Source organism: Diabrotica undecimpunctata, chromosome 1 (genome assembly GCF_040954645.1).
Source record: "Diabrotica undecimpunctata isolate CICGRU chromosome 1, icDiaUnde3, whole genome shotgun sequence".
NCBI classification, from domain to species: domain Eukaryota; kingdom Metazoa; phylum Arthropoda; class Insecta; order Coleoptera; family Chrysomelidae; genus Diabrotica; species Diabrotica undecimpunctata.
This window is the reverse complement of record NC_092803.1, coordinates 206,608,453-206,624,311: the sequence shown is the minus strand read 5'-3', so window position 1 is coordinate 206,624,311 and position 15,859 is coordinate 206,608,453. Positions and strand designations below refer to the sequence as shown.

Sequence of the window (15,859 nt, the reverse complement as noted above, 5' to 3'; positions counted from 1 at the left end):
AGAAGAAGAATATGACCATAGTAGAATATGACGTTTATTTGTTATGACATCTGCTTGACGTTTGATAAAAAATTTAGATTAGTTTAAAATATTTAAATATATGGTAAGAAATATACAAGAACCCCAAAATGTTTCGTGTATTGTTTTACCTATTTCTTATATTTGCAAACACAATCAACGCAGGTGTAATGCACAGTCATACAAACGAGATTCATAAAGAAAGAGAATCAGATGGGGCTTACAGCCCCCGGAACCACGGTCACTTTTCTGAAGAAGGTGAACATTACAATGAATTTGATCACGAAGCTATTTTGGGAAGCCACAAGGAAGCGGAAATGTATGACCAACTGCCTCCAGAAGAGGCCAAAAGACGTTTAGCAATACTTCTTAAAAAGATGGACCTTAATAATGATAGTCAGATTGAAAGACATGAGTTAAAAGCCTGGATCATTCGTTCGTTTAGGTAAGCTATTTCTAGAATATAGAAGTTTTGAAGACATTATAAACAACTATTTGAATTATTATAATAATGGAGAGTACTTTTTAGTATGCTATCAGAGGAGGAGGCTAAAGATAGATTGGAAGATGCCGATGAAAATAATGATGGACAAGTCACTTGGGAAGAATATTTGGCAGATACTTATGGGCTAGATAGTTCTGAAAATAATATTGACATTGGTGGAGAAAATGAACATGTAAGTTGTTAGTTTTCTCTTAATAACTTGCTGTTTCCTGTTTTAAATAAAATAAAATTAGTACTGTTAAAAAGTATATTTATAATAAAGTACTGAAATGACTTAAGGTTGTGGAAGAAGCTTGAAAGTTTTTGAAATTAAGGCTGCTAGAGGGAAATAGAGCGTTAATAAGTATAAAAATATATATTGGTCGACCACAGAATAAAGACAGACAGAAAAATGGATAAAATATCTTAAATCAGATCTATAAAAGTATTTATTTACTTAGTATAGTAATAAGTGTACACAATGGGCAATAAATAACAGTATTTTTTATTTATTTAGTGTCTAACTTATGTTTCAGTGTCGATTTTATTCTGTGTAGTTTATATAGCTTATATTTCTAGCTTATTGAATCAGATAGAGCAATGTGGAAGGCAGCAGATGTGAACAATGATGGTGTTCTGGATGAAAAAGAGTGGGCTCCATTTTCCCATCCAGAAGAATATCCCAGTATGCTTCCACTTATATTAGAACAAACGCTGAAAGAAAAAGATACAGATGGAGATAATGGTCTTATTTTTCAAGAATTTGTGGGAGAAAGGGGTACACATATGAGCAAAGAAGATTTACTGACTGAAAAGTCTAAATTTGACTCTTTTGATTCTAATGGTGATGGAAAGTTGACTGGCAATGAAATTTTGTCTTGGGTAGTCCCTAGTAACGAGTAAGTATCATTTTACATTGTGTTTATTGGGTTTCTAAGCAGACCTCAGGTACAAGATATATTGTTTTAATATAACTTTTCACTGAAATAGTTTTCTAAACTGTTACCTCCTTCTTACTGGATAAAAATTAATTAATCTATAGAGATTATAATATTTCAATAATAAACATTTAAACCTTTGTTTTAATTGATTCAGGTTGATTTTCTTTAAAAACTGTTGGTGAATTAGTAAAAATAATGGTAGTTGGTAATTACATTATAGACTACTTGCTACATTATGAGCAGAAATACTGTAAATTATTAATTCTTTTCAGTGAAATTGCAGATGAAGAAGTAGACCACTTATTCGCCTCTTCTGATGACACTCATGATGGCGTACTAAGCTTTTCAGAAATACTAGCACACCATGACATATTTGTAGGAAGTGAAGCTACATATTATGGTGACCATTTGCATAACATTCACCAGTTTGATGATGAATTATGATAAGGCATATATTAGTGAAAATAACTTGTTTGACGTTATGCATACGTGATTTGAATTTGATTAGCTCATTCAGGTGATTTATAGGGTTACCAATACACAATCATTTTCTAAGCACCTTTACTTAGTCTTTCTTTTTTGGATTGTTACTACTTATATGGATCTAATTATGCTATTTCTTCTAAAATTTTCAGATACTGCTTTTTAAAAATTAGAAATTGTTGTATTTATTGTCCATTTTTTAAATATGTTCAATTTTTTGTTTTAGTTTAACTCTTTTTGAAACTTCCGTTCAGTTATTGATTCTTGGTGGTAATTTTCTTTATGTAACCTAACCTTTTGTTAAGTTATCATTAAGTTTTATATTGCTCTCTGATTCAGTCTTTCTATCGCACAGAATATTCATGGTATTCTGAGGTTTTATTGATGTATGCTCTCGAAAGTATTAATTCAAAGCCCTAATCAAAGTTTTGTCACTATTTTTCAGATTTCACTCTATAATATAGTCATGAATTAATGATAATATGTATTACTAATGGTTATTAATTTTCTCAATATGAAGGTCTAGTTCCTTTTGTCTTGAAGATATAATTGATATATCATCAGTATATTTAAAGTGGGACATGCACATTTTTCTCTGGCTCTTATGCTCCAATCACTTTATACATAATCAGACACCAGCCATAGTTAGTTTTGGTTTCTTCCTTGAATTACTGAGAACTTTGAGAGGCATCTGTGATGTAATATTATAAAAATTTATATCGTTGATATCTTATCTCACAAGACCTGTAGTTTTACATATTTGACAGTTTGTTAAAAAGTTAATTCTGTTTTGTTTAGTGTCCATGGCTCACATTAAAAGAATCAGTATTATAGTTCTTGCACCCCTTTTCCACTGTTGTTATATACTTGTATATGACTATTTTGGCCCAAATTTGATAATTGTCATAATAGGTAAGTCTGTTCATTTTTTTTGGTATGTATAACTGTTGTAATCTCAGTGAGCCCCAAAGAATAATTAAGTTGTAATTTGATAACGCTTTATATATTATTTGCTAATGTTAATATTATTTATTGATTTGTACTTACCTAGAAGTAATTTATATATTTATTGTGCCATACATAGGTTAATATTGTAATTTTATGTAAATAAATATTTCCCAAAGACACACAGACTTTTTTATTTCGTTTAATCTATATTTTGCCCAAAAAATGTAAAGATATTTTTAAAATATTTTGATACACCCTAAAAATTAGAGACTTTCGAAATAAAGAGACCACTACAGGTAATAATCACATGATCAACTCAGTTGGGTAAAACGAAAACAGAATATGGAGATCCAGGTATAACCACAAATATTATCAGGTGTTCAGAGAGGCATTAATCTCAAAATTTGTTAAACTTCAGAGATTTTAATGGCCTGGTCATGTATAATGAAGGTTGAAAGAAGTCCTACATAATAAAATGCAGGGTATCAGACCAAAAGGAAGGCCACAGAAAAATTGGGAGGTTGAAGGGACATTTGATGAGCAAAATTTGTTATATGTGAGAACGTGAAGATCAGTGCAAAACCAGCAGGTTGGGAGGCATAGTTTGGAAGAGGTTAAGGCTCGATTTGGGCTGTACTACCATTGGAGAGAGAGAGAGAGGATGACAAACTAACCCTTTTCAAAGTTCTTACGTGATATTTTATAAAAACACAACAGTAGTATTACAATAGTCTTTATTGAATGTCTTTCAATTACATTATTGTACTGGATATGTTATTATACTAAATAAAAAGCTAATAAATAATAAACAAATTTCACAATTTAACAAATGAGTCAACATTTTATTTTGTAACTGTTTACTTTCCATTCTAACAAAGTAAAATGATATTTTTATTGCCTATGAACCAATGTCTTTTTGCTAAATGGCTAAAATGTATTATTATGATGCTTCCTCTACTAATAAATTAGAAACTCTTTCCAATAATATCATACAGTAAACTTACCATTATCTACAAAGGCATAACATTTAAATTAAGAAAATCATTATATTCAAATATCAAATGTCCTGGAAGGGATAAAAATATACTAGAAGAATTTGTGATAAAGTCGAGTTCCTTTAAAGGTATCTAAGTTAAATATGGCATTGTGGTAAAAAATATTCATTTTTCCTCAGTAGTGGAGACAGTAAACAATTACCACATATCCTATTTAAATTGTCCTGGAGTAGGTCCAAATAGGCTGTTTCCTTGTTTGGAAGCTGCTCTGGAAGGTGCAAATCCAAGCAACTTTTGAATATTCTGTCTGATGGACATGGTGCATAAAATATAAAGGAAGATAAATGAACAATCATAGTAATCTTCTCCAGGAAGATTCCTGTGACTCAACCCTTGAATCCATGTCAAGGGTAAGAAAGGTAATCTAGCCACTACTCTTCCATCAAATCTAAAAAGGGAGACAATGTATGGTTTAAAATTATTTAGGTTTTACTAATATGCTACAAGATAGTAGACATCTATACTTACATGCTATTGAACATGCTTAATAGAGCTGTAAACGCAAAACCTATTGCAAACATAGATTTCATTTTCACAAAAGATAAATCTCTGTTATTATTTTTAAGCCTTTCTTCTTCACGTTCTATTTTCTTCTTATGCTGTTTATCTAACGAATCTCCATGAATTTCTTTTCGTTTTTCTACTATAAGAGCAAGAAATATTAGTGAACACCAACCAAAGATATTGGGATAAAGTACTTACATTTTTTACTTTGCTTTTCAACTTCAGTCTTTAATTTTTGATATTTTTCGGTGCGGTATACCATCACCCATGTTAAACCTTCACCTAAGAATGCTGTGCATACAGAAATAAATACTATTAAAAGAGTATCTGCCCACATCTTTTACAAACTTTTGGATATCCAACAAATGAGGTTATAAAATTTTATATGATTTTATCACAGTATAGACAACTTTTATATTCAGCTGATGTGTCAGTGTCACAGTAGACAAAATAGTCTATTCTGTAAAGCTTTCAGCAAATACTATGTACTATGTCTTTCAGACACTGAACTAGAATGTGCATTAGCAGAAATAAAGAAAATATTGGTTTTCTGGAATAATAACAAGCCTAATAAACTTGATTAAAATAAATAGTTTATATTTTATAAAATAAATAGAAAATCTGAGATAAGGATGGTCAAAAGCTAATGGGCATAAAAAACTATTAAAAAAAAAGAAGAAAATAGCAACTTTAAGTTAAGTTAACCTACAAAACAAATGTCACTTTCTACCGTAAATAAATACATATACACATTGAATTATTCACATTTTAAGTTTTAAAATGAGTTTTGAATTTTTAGAAAATACAGAAGAAATATTCTATAACAATGCCGTTAATTATTGGTCAGAAATTCCAGCTACACTGGACGGTATGCTCGGAGGCTTCGGATATATCTCCCAAACAGACATTAAAGGTTCCAAAATGTTGTTAAAGCAACTATTTAATTCTAAAGATCCTCCAGGTAGAGAGTATGCCATAGATTGTGGAGCCGGTATCGGGAGGATCTCAAAATTCTTATTGACCGAGATGTTTGATAAAGTGGACATGGTAGAACAAAATGCAGCTTTTCTAGAACAAGCAAAAAAGTATTTAGGACCAAAGATAGCAAAAGTACCCAACTGCTATTCTGTAGGATTACAAAACTTTGAGCCGGAGCCCAACAAGTATGATGTTATCTGGATTCAGTGGGTTATAGGACATTTAACAAATAAAGATCTAGTCAAGTTTTTAAAATCTTGCAGGTGAATTTTATGTTTCTTTTTATGCACCCTTTGAAAATGATTGATTTCACAGTTTTTTATGACACAACTGACAATCCTCAATGTAATGTCATAAACCAATGATGAAGAATTTCAAAATTATTTGAAGTTTTCTTGTCTCAACATTGCAGTCATTTTAATAAATCATGTATGTAGTATGTAATCTGTTTAGTTATATAATATCACTAAGAAGCACCTAAGTTTTCTAGAAAGGATTATCTAAGATTTCTATAGAATAATCTCTTTAGAGATAATTAAAAAGCAGTGGCGGCTGGTGACTCAAAAATTTGGTAGTTCTGCAGTATTTTTTGGTTTTTTTTAATTCAATATCTTTTAATCGTTGTATTTTACAACGAGGCTTTTAGTTTGATATTTTACACCATATATTTATTCACTATATATCTATTAAAAAAAAATAAAGAACTTACCGATTTTCTTCTTTTCAAATTGAAGATAAATCCAATTATATCAAAAATAGCAATGGTACATTATGGCACACTAGTAATTGTTTTATAGTTTATGTTTTTAGTAGAATTTTATCGATAAATACGTGAAACTAAGGAATGCAAACGAAAAAACACTACCAACAAAATCGCCACAACAATAATTGCATTATAGGGTCTTACGAACTAACTACACACAGAGCCAAATATATTATTTTTTTTATAAATAAGCTCGATTCGTCGATTTTTTTTAAAGCAAACTTGTCTATAACTTTTTCATTAAAGTTTGGTATTTCTTTTATAAGTGTTTTTTCTACTGACAACATGGTTAATGCTACAAGTCGGTCTTCAGTCATGGAATTTCTCAAGAATGTTTTAATCCGTTTTAAACTCGAAAAGCACCTTTCAGCTTCTGCCGTACTCATGGGCACTGTAATTAGAATTTGAAGCAGTTTTACAGTTTCTTGAAAAGGCTCTGTTAAATTATTTTCAATTAAAAATTTTAAAAAAGGTATTGCCCCATTAATGTCTCTACAGTCTCTTCTAAAATAAATAACAGATAATTCAGTCTTCAAGCGCTCCCTATCTAAATTTGGATATGACGCGCAAGTCAGGCTTAAATTATCATCTGGGAAATTATCACAATAATTATCAAATTGCTCAGGATAAAGCAATGAAGTTGCAAGTAGGTGATTTTTAAAAGCAAATCTATCATTTGCACAATTTATGATTATATCACAAACTTCGATAGATGCTCTCCGATGACCTACTGGACTGTTATCCTTCCATAACCTTTTAGTTGGTAATGGTTCAACGCATAAACTAGAACCTTGGTCAATGGTATCATCTATTGAATTTCTAACTGAATTCATGTATCTTTCGAAATCTGTCACCTTTTTATTGATTTCCAAAGGATCCGTTTTAGTCTTTTGAAGGGCATTATACAAAACGTCTACTTGTGGCATTATGCGATGGAAAAATGTTAACCAAAAAACAAAATTTTGATCCACTAGTATTCTTCGAATGGAAGACGCTGAACTACAGACAGCTGCCTTATCAAACGATTCTTCTATTTCTTCCATACATTCGATAAAAGAAGATCGATGTTCAAACACAACATTAACAGTTCGAATATTGAAGTTCCAGCGAGTTGGAGCGCCATGAGGAATTTTCTTTTGGACGATTTTATCTAAAACTGCCACTGGTTGTGGCGAATTTTTAAAAAAGGTAGGGATTTCATTTAAATTTCCAAAAAAAAGTCTAACTTGAGAGTTTTCGGAACAAGCCTTAGACATTATTAAATTTAATTGATGCGCGTAACAGTGTACAAAATGAGCAAATGGATATTTTTCTTTGATTCTGGCTTGAACTCCTGCGTGCTGTCCACACATGACCGCTGCCCCATCATAACTCTGAGCAATTAGTTTATTATTTGAGTTTTCCAGGATAGGATCCAAAACACTGAAAATGTTTTTGCTTAAAGTATCTGCATTTAATTTTGAAGGTACCAAATATGTCCAAAATCGTTCTACCGGTGCTCCATTTCGACAATATCTAAATACTACAACCATTTGTGATTTTGCTGAAATGTCTGTAGTCTCGTCGGCCATGACAGCTAGATATGGAGATTCCCGAATTTCCTCCAAAATTGTATCCTGGCATAATTCCAACATGCAGTCCAAAATATTATTTTGAATTTCTTTAGAAATGCCCTTAAAAACCGTCGATTCTTCCAAGAGTTGTGCTAAAGTTTTATCCAATTCAGCAGTAAAATTTATAAGGCCGCGAAAAATTCCAGGATTGTCGGATGTTTGTGTCTCGTCGTGTCCCCGAAGCGCCAATTCGAAAACACTACAATATTTTATGCAGTCTATAATTTTTGAGAGAACATACCTATTTTTTGTTACAGCTTCATTGAATTTTTGAATATTTATCCAGTATGCAGAATCTATCATCATCATCATTTTGGCTTTACAACCCTGTGTGGGTCCTAGCCTCCCCAAGAATTTTTCTCCAGTCGTTCCTATCCATCGCCTTCCTCCGCCAAGCACGTGTTTCCATATTTCTCATGTCTTCATCGATGTTATCTAGGAATCTTGTTCTGGGTCTTCCTCTTCTTCTTTGACCAATAGGTCTATCAAGGAGCGTTTTTCTAGCTGGGTCGGTTTGCTCCATCCGCATTACATGGCCTACCCACCTCAGACGTCCTATCTTTATGTGTTTTACGATATCTGGTTCCTGGTATATCCTATAGAGTTCGAAGTTGTATCGTCTTCTCCAGACACCATTTTCATTTACCGCTCCATAGATGCGCCTTAGTATTTTTCTTTCGAAACATCCTAACATGTTTTCATTGCTTTTTGTTAAAGTCCAGGTTTCTGAACCATATGTTAGGACTGGGCGTATTATTGTTTTGTAGAGTTTTACTTTTGTATTTCTTGATATAACTGTAGATTTAAAAAGGAGATTAAGCCCAAAATAGCATCTATTAGCCGTGCAAATTCTGCGGTTTATCTCTGCGGTAGTGTCATTTTCAGTATTGACGAGCGTTTCCAGGTATACAAATTCGTTAACTGATGCAGAATCTAACTGTTCTTTAATATTCACGGAGCCTAATAAAGCATATTCCATTTGATTGTGCAAATGATGCTTAGAAGTTTCGTGCTTTTTTATTTTATCACTTAAATGTACTAAGTCTGTTACACCAACTTGCGTCCATGACTTATCACCTCCAAAGAGTACACAAGGAAAACAGAAAAGAGCGTTTTTTCTGTTGCAGCCACATATCCAACTATTTCTCGTATAAATATCGCAATTAAATTGTCGTTTGTAATTTTTCCCTCGGCTTGATCCTTCTTTTACGATTTTAATATCCGGCAAAGGTCGTCCTTTGCATTTTAATTCTAGTTTTTCGTCATAAGAATATTTAAAGAATCTCTTAACATTAATCAAATTATAAATAACATCCATCCTGAACAGCACTTTTATTCTCATATACTTAATATAAATACCGAATTACGTGCAGGACAACTTATTTTAACAGTCGTCGCGTCGCGATCACCGATTATTTAAAATTACAATAAACGTAGGTTTGTACACACTAGTTCGAACTGCGACAAATGCAGCTCAAATATTGCTTTCAGTCGTCGCCTGAAAAGTGTCGGCGAGGGGTTGAGTGGGTGTTATCGGGGATATCTTTAACAGTTCACAGCTCGGAGTAGCACCGGTCCGGTCAAATAAGTGGGACTTGCTGTCGCCATGAGAGTCGACGGACGACAGATTAAAATAAAGGCGGCCATGCACGAAAACCATCTAAATGAATTTAAATTTTATAAGTAGTGATATTTTTTATTTAATTTTCAAAGTAATTTTGTTTGGATTATTTTGGTGGTTCTGCAGCTCCGCAGCACTTATATACCAACCGCCACTGTTAGAAAGGATTATTTATGTTGATTTTCAAAATTACACTAGTAATCTTTGGAGTATTGTTTCTAAGTTTTCAACAACATCACAGCACTGAAAATATCAACAAATATTGTTAAAAGCACAACTAGATGATATTGTAAAATAAACAGTTAGAAGAAAAGTGCATTTGCAGAATTTTGTCTGAGTAATAATATATTTATAAATTCTTGTAAGAAACTTAGATAAGATAGTATTGACATTTACATTCCTGCTTTGAAAAGCCCTGTATAAAGACTGTTGTAGTCTTCTGCCATAAAAACTGTGTAATAATATATTTCCAAATCAAGTATAGGTACATAACTATTTAATTTTTAGCAAGGGTTTAAAGAAAAACGGTGTGATAGTTTTAAAAGAAAACATAACCTCTACAGATGATATAGAAAAAGACGAGCAAGATTCTTCAGTTACCAGACCAATGTATCTCTTCCATCAGTTATTTCAAAAAGCAGACTTGACTTGTTATAGGCAGTCCAAGCAACACAACTTTCCTAAAGGTTTATTTTCCGTCTATATGTTTGTCTTAAAACCTATTACAGATGATGTTCCTGACACAACACTTCAAACAGAAGAATCACCTGTAAAAGAGGAGTCACTTCCATTAGTTGAGTTATCTAAAGAAGTTGACCAAATTAATGAAGCTAATAAAGATCTGGAAAATAGTACTGAAGTCCAGCAGTTGGCAAAACCTGATATTGATGAGCTACAACAATCCAGAAATGTTGAGACCAAAGATATAATTGAAAAATGAGGACTAAGTGTACAGTTTGAGATTTTTATGAATGTATGTGGTTTTATTACAGTGAACAATAAATAAAGATAAAATAACTTTAATGTCTTTTTAGTTAGTTTTGTTTTATCCTAATAGTCATAAAATTTGTTATGCAAATAATATTGCCATGAATTGTTTTTCTAAAGTCAAATAAAATAATTCTTTTAAGCATAAATGTATAAAGGAAAAACTTCTATACAGAACAAACATATACTCAGTTAACACAACCTTATTTCCATTTCTAGCTTAATAAACTTCTCGTTTTATCTAATTCCTCATCTTCAAGTAAAAATTCATCTTACTTGTTCCTAGTCATTAGTTTGTTTTCAAGCATTGTGATTTTGTGAAATCTATTGTACTGTCAGTTTCCATTTGTCTCGTTTTTCCGCTATCTTTATTGATTGTAGTTGGAGATCTTGCTCTACTTCTTTTCCTGTGGACCATGCCCCCCACTTTTCAATACAAAGATTTAAATTTTTTCGGAATCTTCAACACCAACTGAACAATGGGATTCGACCTTCAAAGTGAAGTCCTCAGAACTGGTATCCTCGAAAACTGCCAAAAAAGTGGATCTAACTGTTTTCCACTTAAACATACTCAGAAGCAAAATGGGTGTATTAGAGGCATGCACTATACATAAATGTGGACATCCTCTGTATTACTGAACACTGGTTAACAGAGGACGAAATCCAAACAGTGTCAATTCTTCTTCTTGCAGTACCGTCTCCTATCGGAGGTTGGCTACAATCACAGCAATCTTTACCTTGTTGGCTGCAGCTCTGAACAACTGTATTGAACTGCACTCATACCACTCCCTTAAATTTCGCAACCAGGAAATCCTCCTACGTCCCACATTTCTCTTTCCCGAGATTTTTCCTTGGATTAAGAGTCTAAGCAGAGAGTACTTTTCTCCTCTTATTATGTGGCCCAGATATTCCAGTTTTTTCGTTTGTATGGTTTTTATGAATTCGCATTCCTTCCCCATCTTCAGCTGAACATCTTGATTTGTTACTCTTTCTGTCCATGGTATTTTCCCATGATAGTCTTAATTAAAGGTTACCAACTGGCTTGCTTTACAGCCAGGTCTCAGAATCGCGAAGGAGGTACTGCTAAATATGTAAAAAGGTCTATTTGTTTTAATGTTACGTAATGACTTATTTTTAATTGATTTTTGTAATGAATATTATTGTGTATGTCTTAAGATTTAAACCTAATTATGATAGCTATATACCACAGCCCCTCTGGTCATTTTGAGACCTTTTCAGAATCCATGGAAGGAGTACTAAGCACACTTACCCATTCAAGTAAATCCCTGTTGCTGGGGATTTCAATGTTGACTTTCTCACTGAAAATACATCTGCCCTTAAGCTCCAAGATGTTTTTGAGAATTTCAATCTGGTTAAAATTATATATACTCTAACTAGAGGCAATGACTGCATTGTCAATGCCTTTTCCATTCTGGAATTACGCTCTACTCAACTGAGGTAATCGATGTAGGATTTTCGGATCACAGGGGGCAAATTCTTAGGTTTTTATCTCAAAAAAGGCTATATAAAATAATAATACCATCAAAAACTCTTATACACCTAATAAATCAATGTTTTCAAGAGAATACATTTCCCTCAGTTCTAAAAAGGGCTATTATAACTCCCATATTTAAAAAAGGGGAAATTGACGTCCCTGAGTACTATACGCCTATTGCATTGTTCCCAGTTGTCTCTAAAACAACTAGAAAAAGCCATAGCTTTGCGAATCACAAGTTTGTTCGAAAGTAACAATTATTTCTCAGGATCGTAGTTCGGTTTTAGGAAAGAAAGAAGCACAACTCTTGACTCTTAGCATTCTTGACATAGTGTCCCGCTTCTTGAAATTCTTTCATAGGATGCAATTGAGCACTCTTGTGTTTTGTGACTTGAGTAAGGCGTTTGACTATATGGACCATAGGATACTTCTGAAAAAAACTACAGAGGTAAAACTACTGTCCACAGACTGTCAAGTTGATCCAATCATACCTCAAGAACAGGGTACAATCTGTGAGGGTATCTGGAGTATTGTCCGGGGAGAGTGTGGTTAATATTGGTGTTCCTCAGGGCTCCGTCCTTGGACCCATACTATTTCTCATATATATTAATGACCTTACAAATATTGAATCAAACGCTAGGGGAAGGGTGTACAAAATGACATATTTTTAAAAAACCGAAAATTTTACTTAAAGAAAACATTTTTTTAAACTTGAATAGAACACAAACTAAAGTATTTGAAACACTTCAGACAAGCTTTTGACAAAGTAGGAGAAAATATCAACTTTTAGCCAAACATATAAAAATGAACAAGAAAAGTTCATTTTACCCTACCTGGCAGGCAAAATGACACATTGATAGCGATTGATATTCCTCAGTAGGTACAAAGCTCGCAAACAAACATTTTTGTTTTGTTGTCTAGTCCGGCACACTCAGCATGTGCCCACATTTGACACGAACAACATCATAGCCATAGCTCACCTTTTTTAGACGACTTGTACAGTTCTGTACAGTAAATGCAAGCAACATCATCATTTTCGTCATCAGCAGAAATAGTTCTCTTTCGTTTTCCGACTAGCATTCTATAAAAACATTCCTTTTTACCGCTCTTTTTATTTTTGGAGGGATCTCTGGTTTCGGTTTGCTTTTTTCTTTTGCCTCCTCTAAATTTGGAGTTGAGTTAAGAATAGAAGGGCCTTGACGTTTTCTTGCCTTTTTCCCTATCGGGAAACAAACGGTTCAACTGGAACTGGACTTAAATCTGCTGGAGTAACCACTAGTAAAATGCCATTTGTTGCCTTTTGCAAGTGAGCTGTCATCACATTAGGGATTTCTATGGTAGAAGAGGAAGGTCCAGGTTCTTCATTATTATCATAAACGTTTACAGCAGGTTTAACACTATCTACTACAATATTTGTAGTTTCAGATGCTGGAAACATCGGGGTTTACTGGGTATTCCCCGTCGGGGAATACATCAGGGTTTACTGGATAGATACCAGTTTTGGAAAATCCATGAGCAGCATTCTGGACATTAGCTTCTTTTCCATAGGCTTCATTTAACATACCACCAATTTGGAACTGAGTCACAACTCGACCAGGATGAGCTTTGAGCCATTTGGTTATTTCTTGGTCATAATAGGTTTTGAGTGGACCAAGGTATCTGTGTAAAAACCTGTCAAAGAACTTATATGTGATCAGAAATCTAGCATCGGTGTTTCACATAAAGTCTTACGAACAGCTTATTATGGCATTTTTGACTCTCATCTGACATATGAAATTTGAGTCTTTGAGCATTCGGCGGTAATGCCGGGAGTCTTTGGTTTACAACGTAAGGATATAAGAGTTCTTGCAGGCCTTGAGTTTACGGACGATTTTAAATTGGCCTATGGGACTCTGAGAGTTCTTACTTGTATATCGATGAGAACCTTTCGTTTGCTAAGAGGAGCTGGGGTCGCTTTGGGACCCATGAAGAGGTGCACCATCATAACACTAGACACAGGTGTGCTCTTCCAGCCTACTGGAGCCTAAAAAGACGTCAAACTGGATCAGGATATAAGGCAATTAAATTTTATAATAAATTACCTGATAACTTAAAGGATCTTCCCACAACTCAATTTAAAAGTGAAATTAATTTTATAGTAGTGAGGAATATCTGATCTTTTAATTTTAAACTATTTTGACCCAAACTGATGTGTGTTTTTATGTAAATAGAATTTAAGATTTTTTAATAGTATTGTTATTGTATAAGTATTGTTCTCCACCGGCAAAATTACATGAATAAATGAATTTGAATTTGAAAACTATTTCTTATAATATCTTGGCTGAAGAACTTGGCAATATTTTTAGTTACTATGGTACAGATGAGTTCCTTCTCTATTTGGATCTGTGGAGGAATGATAAATGAATTCTTTTCTTTATCCAAGACACCTTTGGCATTGGATGCCAGCAAAACATATCAAAGAAATATATTTCTTTTTGTCTGTTTGTTTTAGTGTCCAACATTCAGATGCATATAGGAATATAGGGAATACTAGGATTTTAATTATATGTTAAGTGTGGTGTTAAGTTTTGTCATGCTTGGCCAGCGCAATTCTTCTAATCTCTTCACTGCATCTCCCTTGGTTTGTTATTAAGGGACCAATATAAGTGAAGCTATTTCGATGTTCTTCTAATTCCTTTTTAGATAGCAGCGATGAGAGTGCAATTATAAGCGTAGAAAAACAACACTGTTTAGCCTGGCAGCCTGATCTGATGATTTTGATATTAATAAGTAGGTACCTATTTGTAATAATATTCTTATTATATATCTATCTCTTAATCGTAGTACATACTTATATAGTACAGAAATGAAAAACAAAAACTTTTATACCCCAATAAAAATTAACATTTCAACAGAATATGTACAAAATATTTCAGCCTTCTTTCTTCTGTTAACGTTCCGTTATTTCATCAGTGTATATACCCCCTATACTCTGTATTTCACCGCTTACTTTGTGCCGTTGTGGGCATCCCCTTCGGGTACCTGGTTTTCTATGAATCTGAACTCCGGACGTCTGTTTCTGTAGGTACTATTTTTGGCATCGTACCTAAGTACTTCCCTGCTTTGCTTTCTTCAGCAACCACTTGGCAAGACCCTGATTAGATGGTCAATCAGTCGATGTTTTCTGTATTCGATTTTTGTTAAAGATGTCTGCATGAAAAAAATACAAGAAAATATAATACCAAAGAATATAGACGCTTATGACTTATATGACATTCCCTGTCCCTTTCTTTAAAAAGCACTAGATGGCGCTTGATATTTTCTCTAAAATATCTATAGATATTTGTATAATTTGTAACATTCTACAGGAATTATTTATTAATAGTAATTTTAAATACTCAAATAAAACATTTACCTAAAAAGTTAATTAATGAAAAACAAAAGAAAGAGTCGATTGCGTTGTCGTAAATATGAAAAGCCAGACAATCGACCGATCGGGGTTAAACGTATGCGCGCGTAAGACACCCTGGTGGCGATTGAATTCGCCAAAGTCACACCATCTGCTGGATTCGGCGAGAAAATTTCGAGATATTATCGCGAAAAAAATGATCGAAGGTACCCGTCGCGATAATTAAACGGAAATGGGTACCCGAGCGACTTCCTAAGCGATTAAAGGATTACGTAACACCAAGAAGTAGAAACGGCTGCAGAAGATGCCTGGGGCCGTACACACCAATTGGGCTAGTAATGAAGGAAGAATTATTAGCGTACGAGTGTACATTGTTAAAACATTATTTACTGCCGGTAATTATCAATTGGTTTTTATTTTAACATACCAATTTATGTGTATTCTGTAATGATTTTAATAATGAAATATGGATATAGGGAGAGTATCCATATTTGCTAAATTTAAGACTTCGAATTGGTGTTACTTAACTAAAATACATTCTGCTTCTTCCCTTACTTCTGTCCATGATCATCTTTTTCGTG

General features: G+C 33.3%; 3 protein-coding genes across 3 annotated transcripts; 2 read left to right on the top strand and 1 right to left on the bottom strand.

Moving 5' to 3' along the window:
* Positions 1-29: 29 nt before the first annotated feature.
* Positions 30-3,051, top strand: LOC140432907 (reticulocalbin-2-like). Its single transcript, XM_072521070.1, has 4 exons — positions 30-463; positions 548-695; positions 1,082-1,401; positions 1,716-3,051. The coding sequence occupies exons 1-4, from the start codon at positions 129-131 to the stop codon at positions 1,885-1,887; spliced, it is 975 nt and encodes a 324-aa protein (XP_072377171.1). The 5' UTR covers positions 30-128; the 3' UTR covers positions 1,888-3,051.
* Positions 3,052-3,591: 540 nt separating this feature from the next.
* LOC140432908 (calcium load-activated calcium channel) lies at positions 3,592-4,827 on the bottom strand. Its single transcript, XM_072521071.1, has 3 exons — positions 4,632-4,827; positions 4,398-4,572; positions 3,592-4,317 (listed from the first exon to the last, which is right to left on the bottom strand). The coding sequence occupies exons 1-3, from the start codon at positions 4,768-4,770 to the stop codon at positions 4,080-4,082; spliced, it is 552 nt and encodes a 183-aa protein (XP_072377172.1). The 5' UTR covers positions 4,771-4,827; the 3' UTR covers positions 3,592-4,079.
* A 287-nt stretch (positions 4,828-5,114) lies between these two features.
* Positions 5,115-10,437, top strand: Ntmt (N-terminal methyltransferase). The gene is made up of 2 exons (XM_072521069.1): positions 5,115-5,674; positions 9,916-10,437. The coding sequence occupies exons 1-2, from the start codon at positions 5,214-5,216 to the stop codon at positions 10,346-10,348; spliced, it is 894 nt and encodes a 297-aa protein (XP_072377170.1). The 5' UTR covers positions 5,115-5,213; the 3' UTR covers positions 10,349-10,437.
* The last annotated feature ends 5,422 nt before the right edge of the window (positions 10,438-15,859 follow it).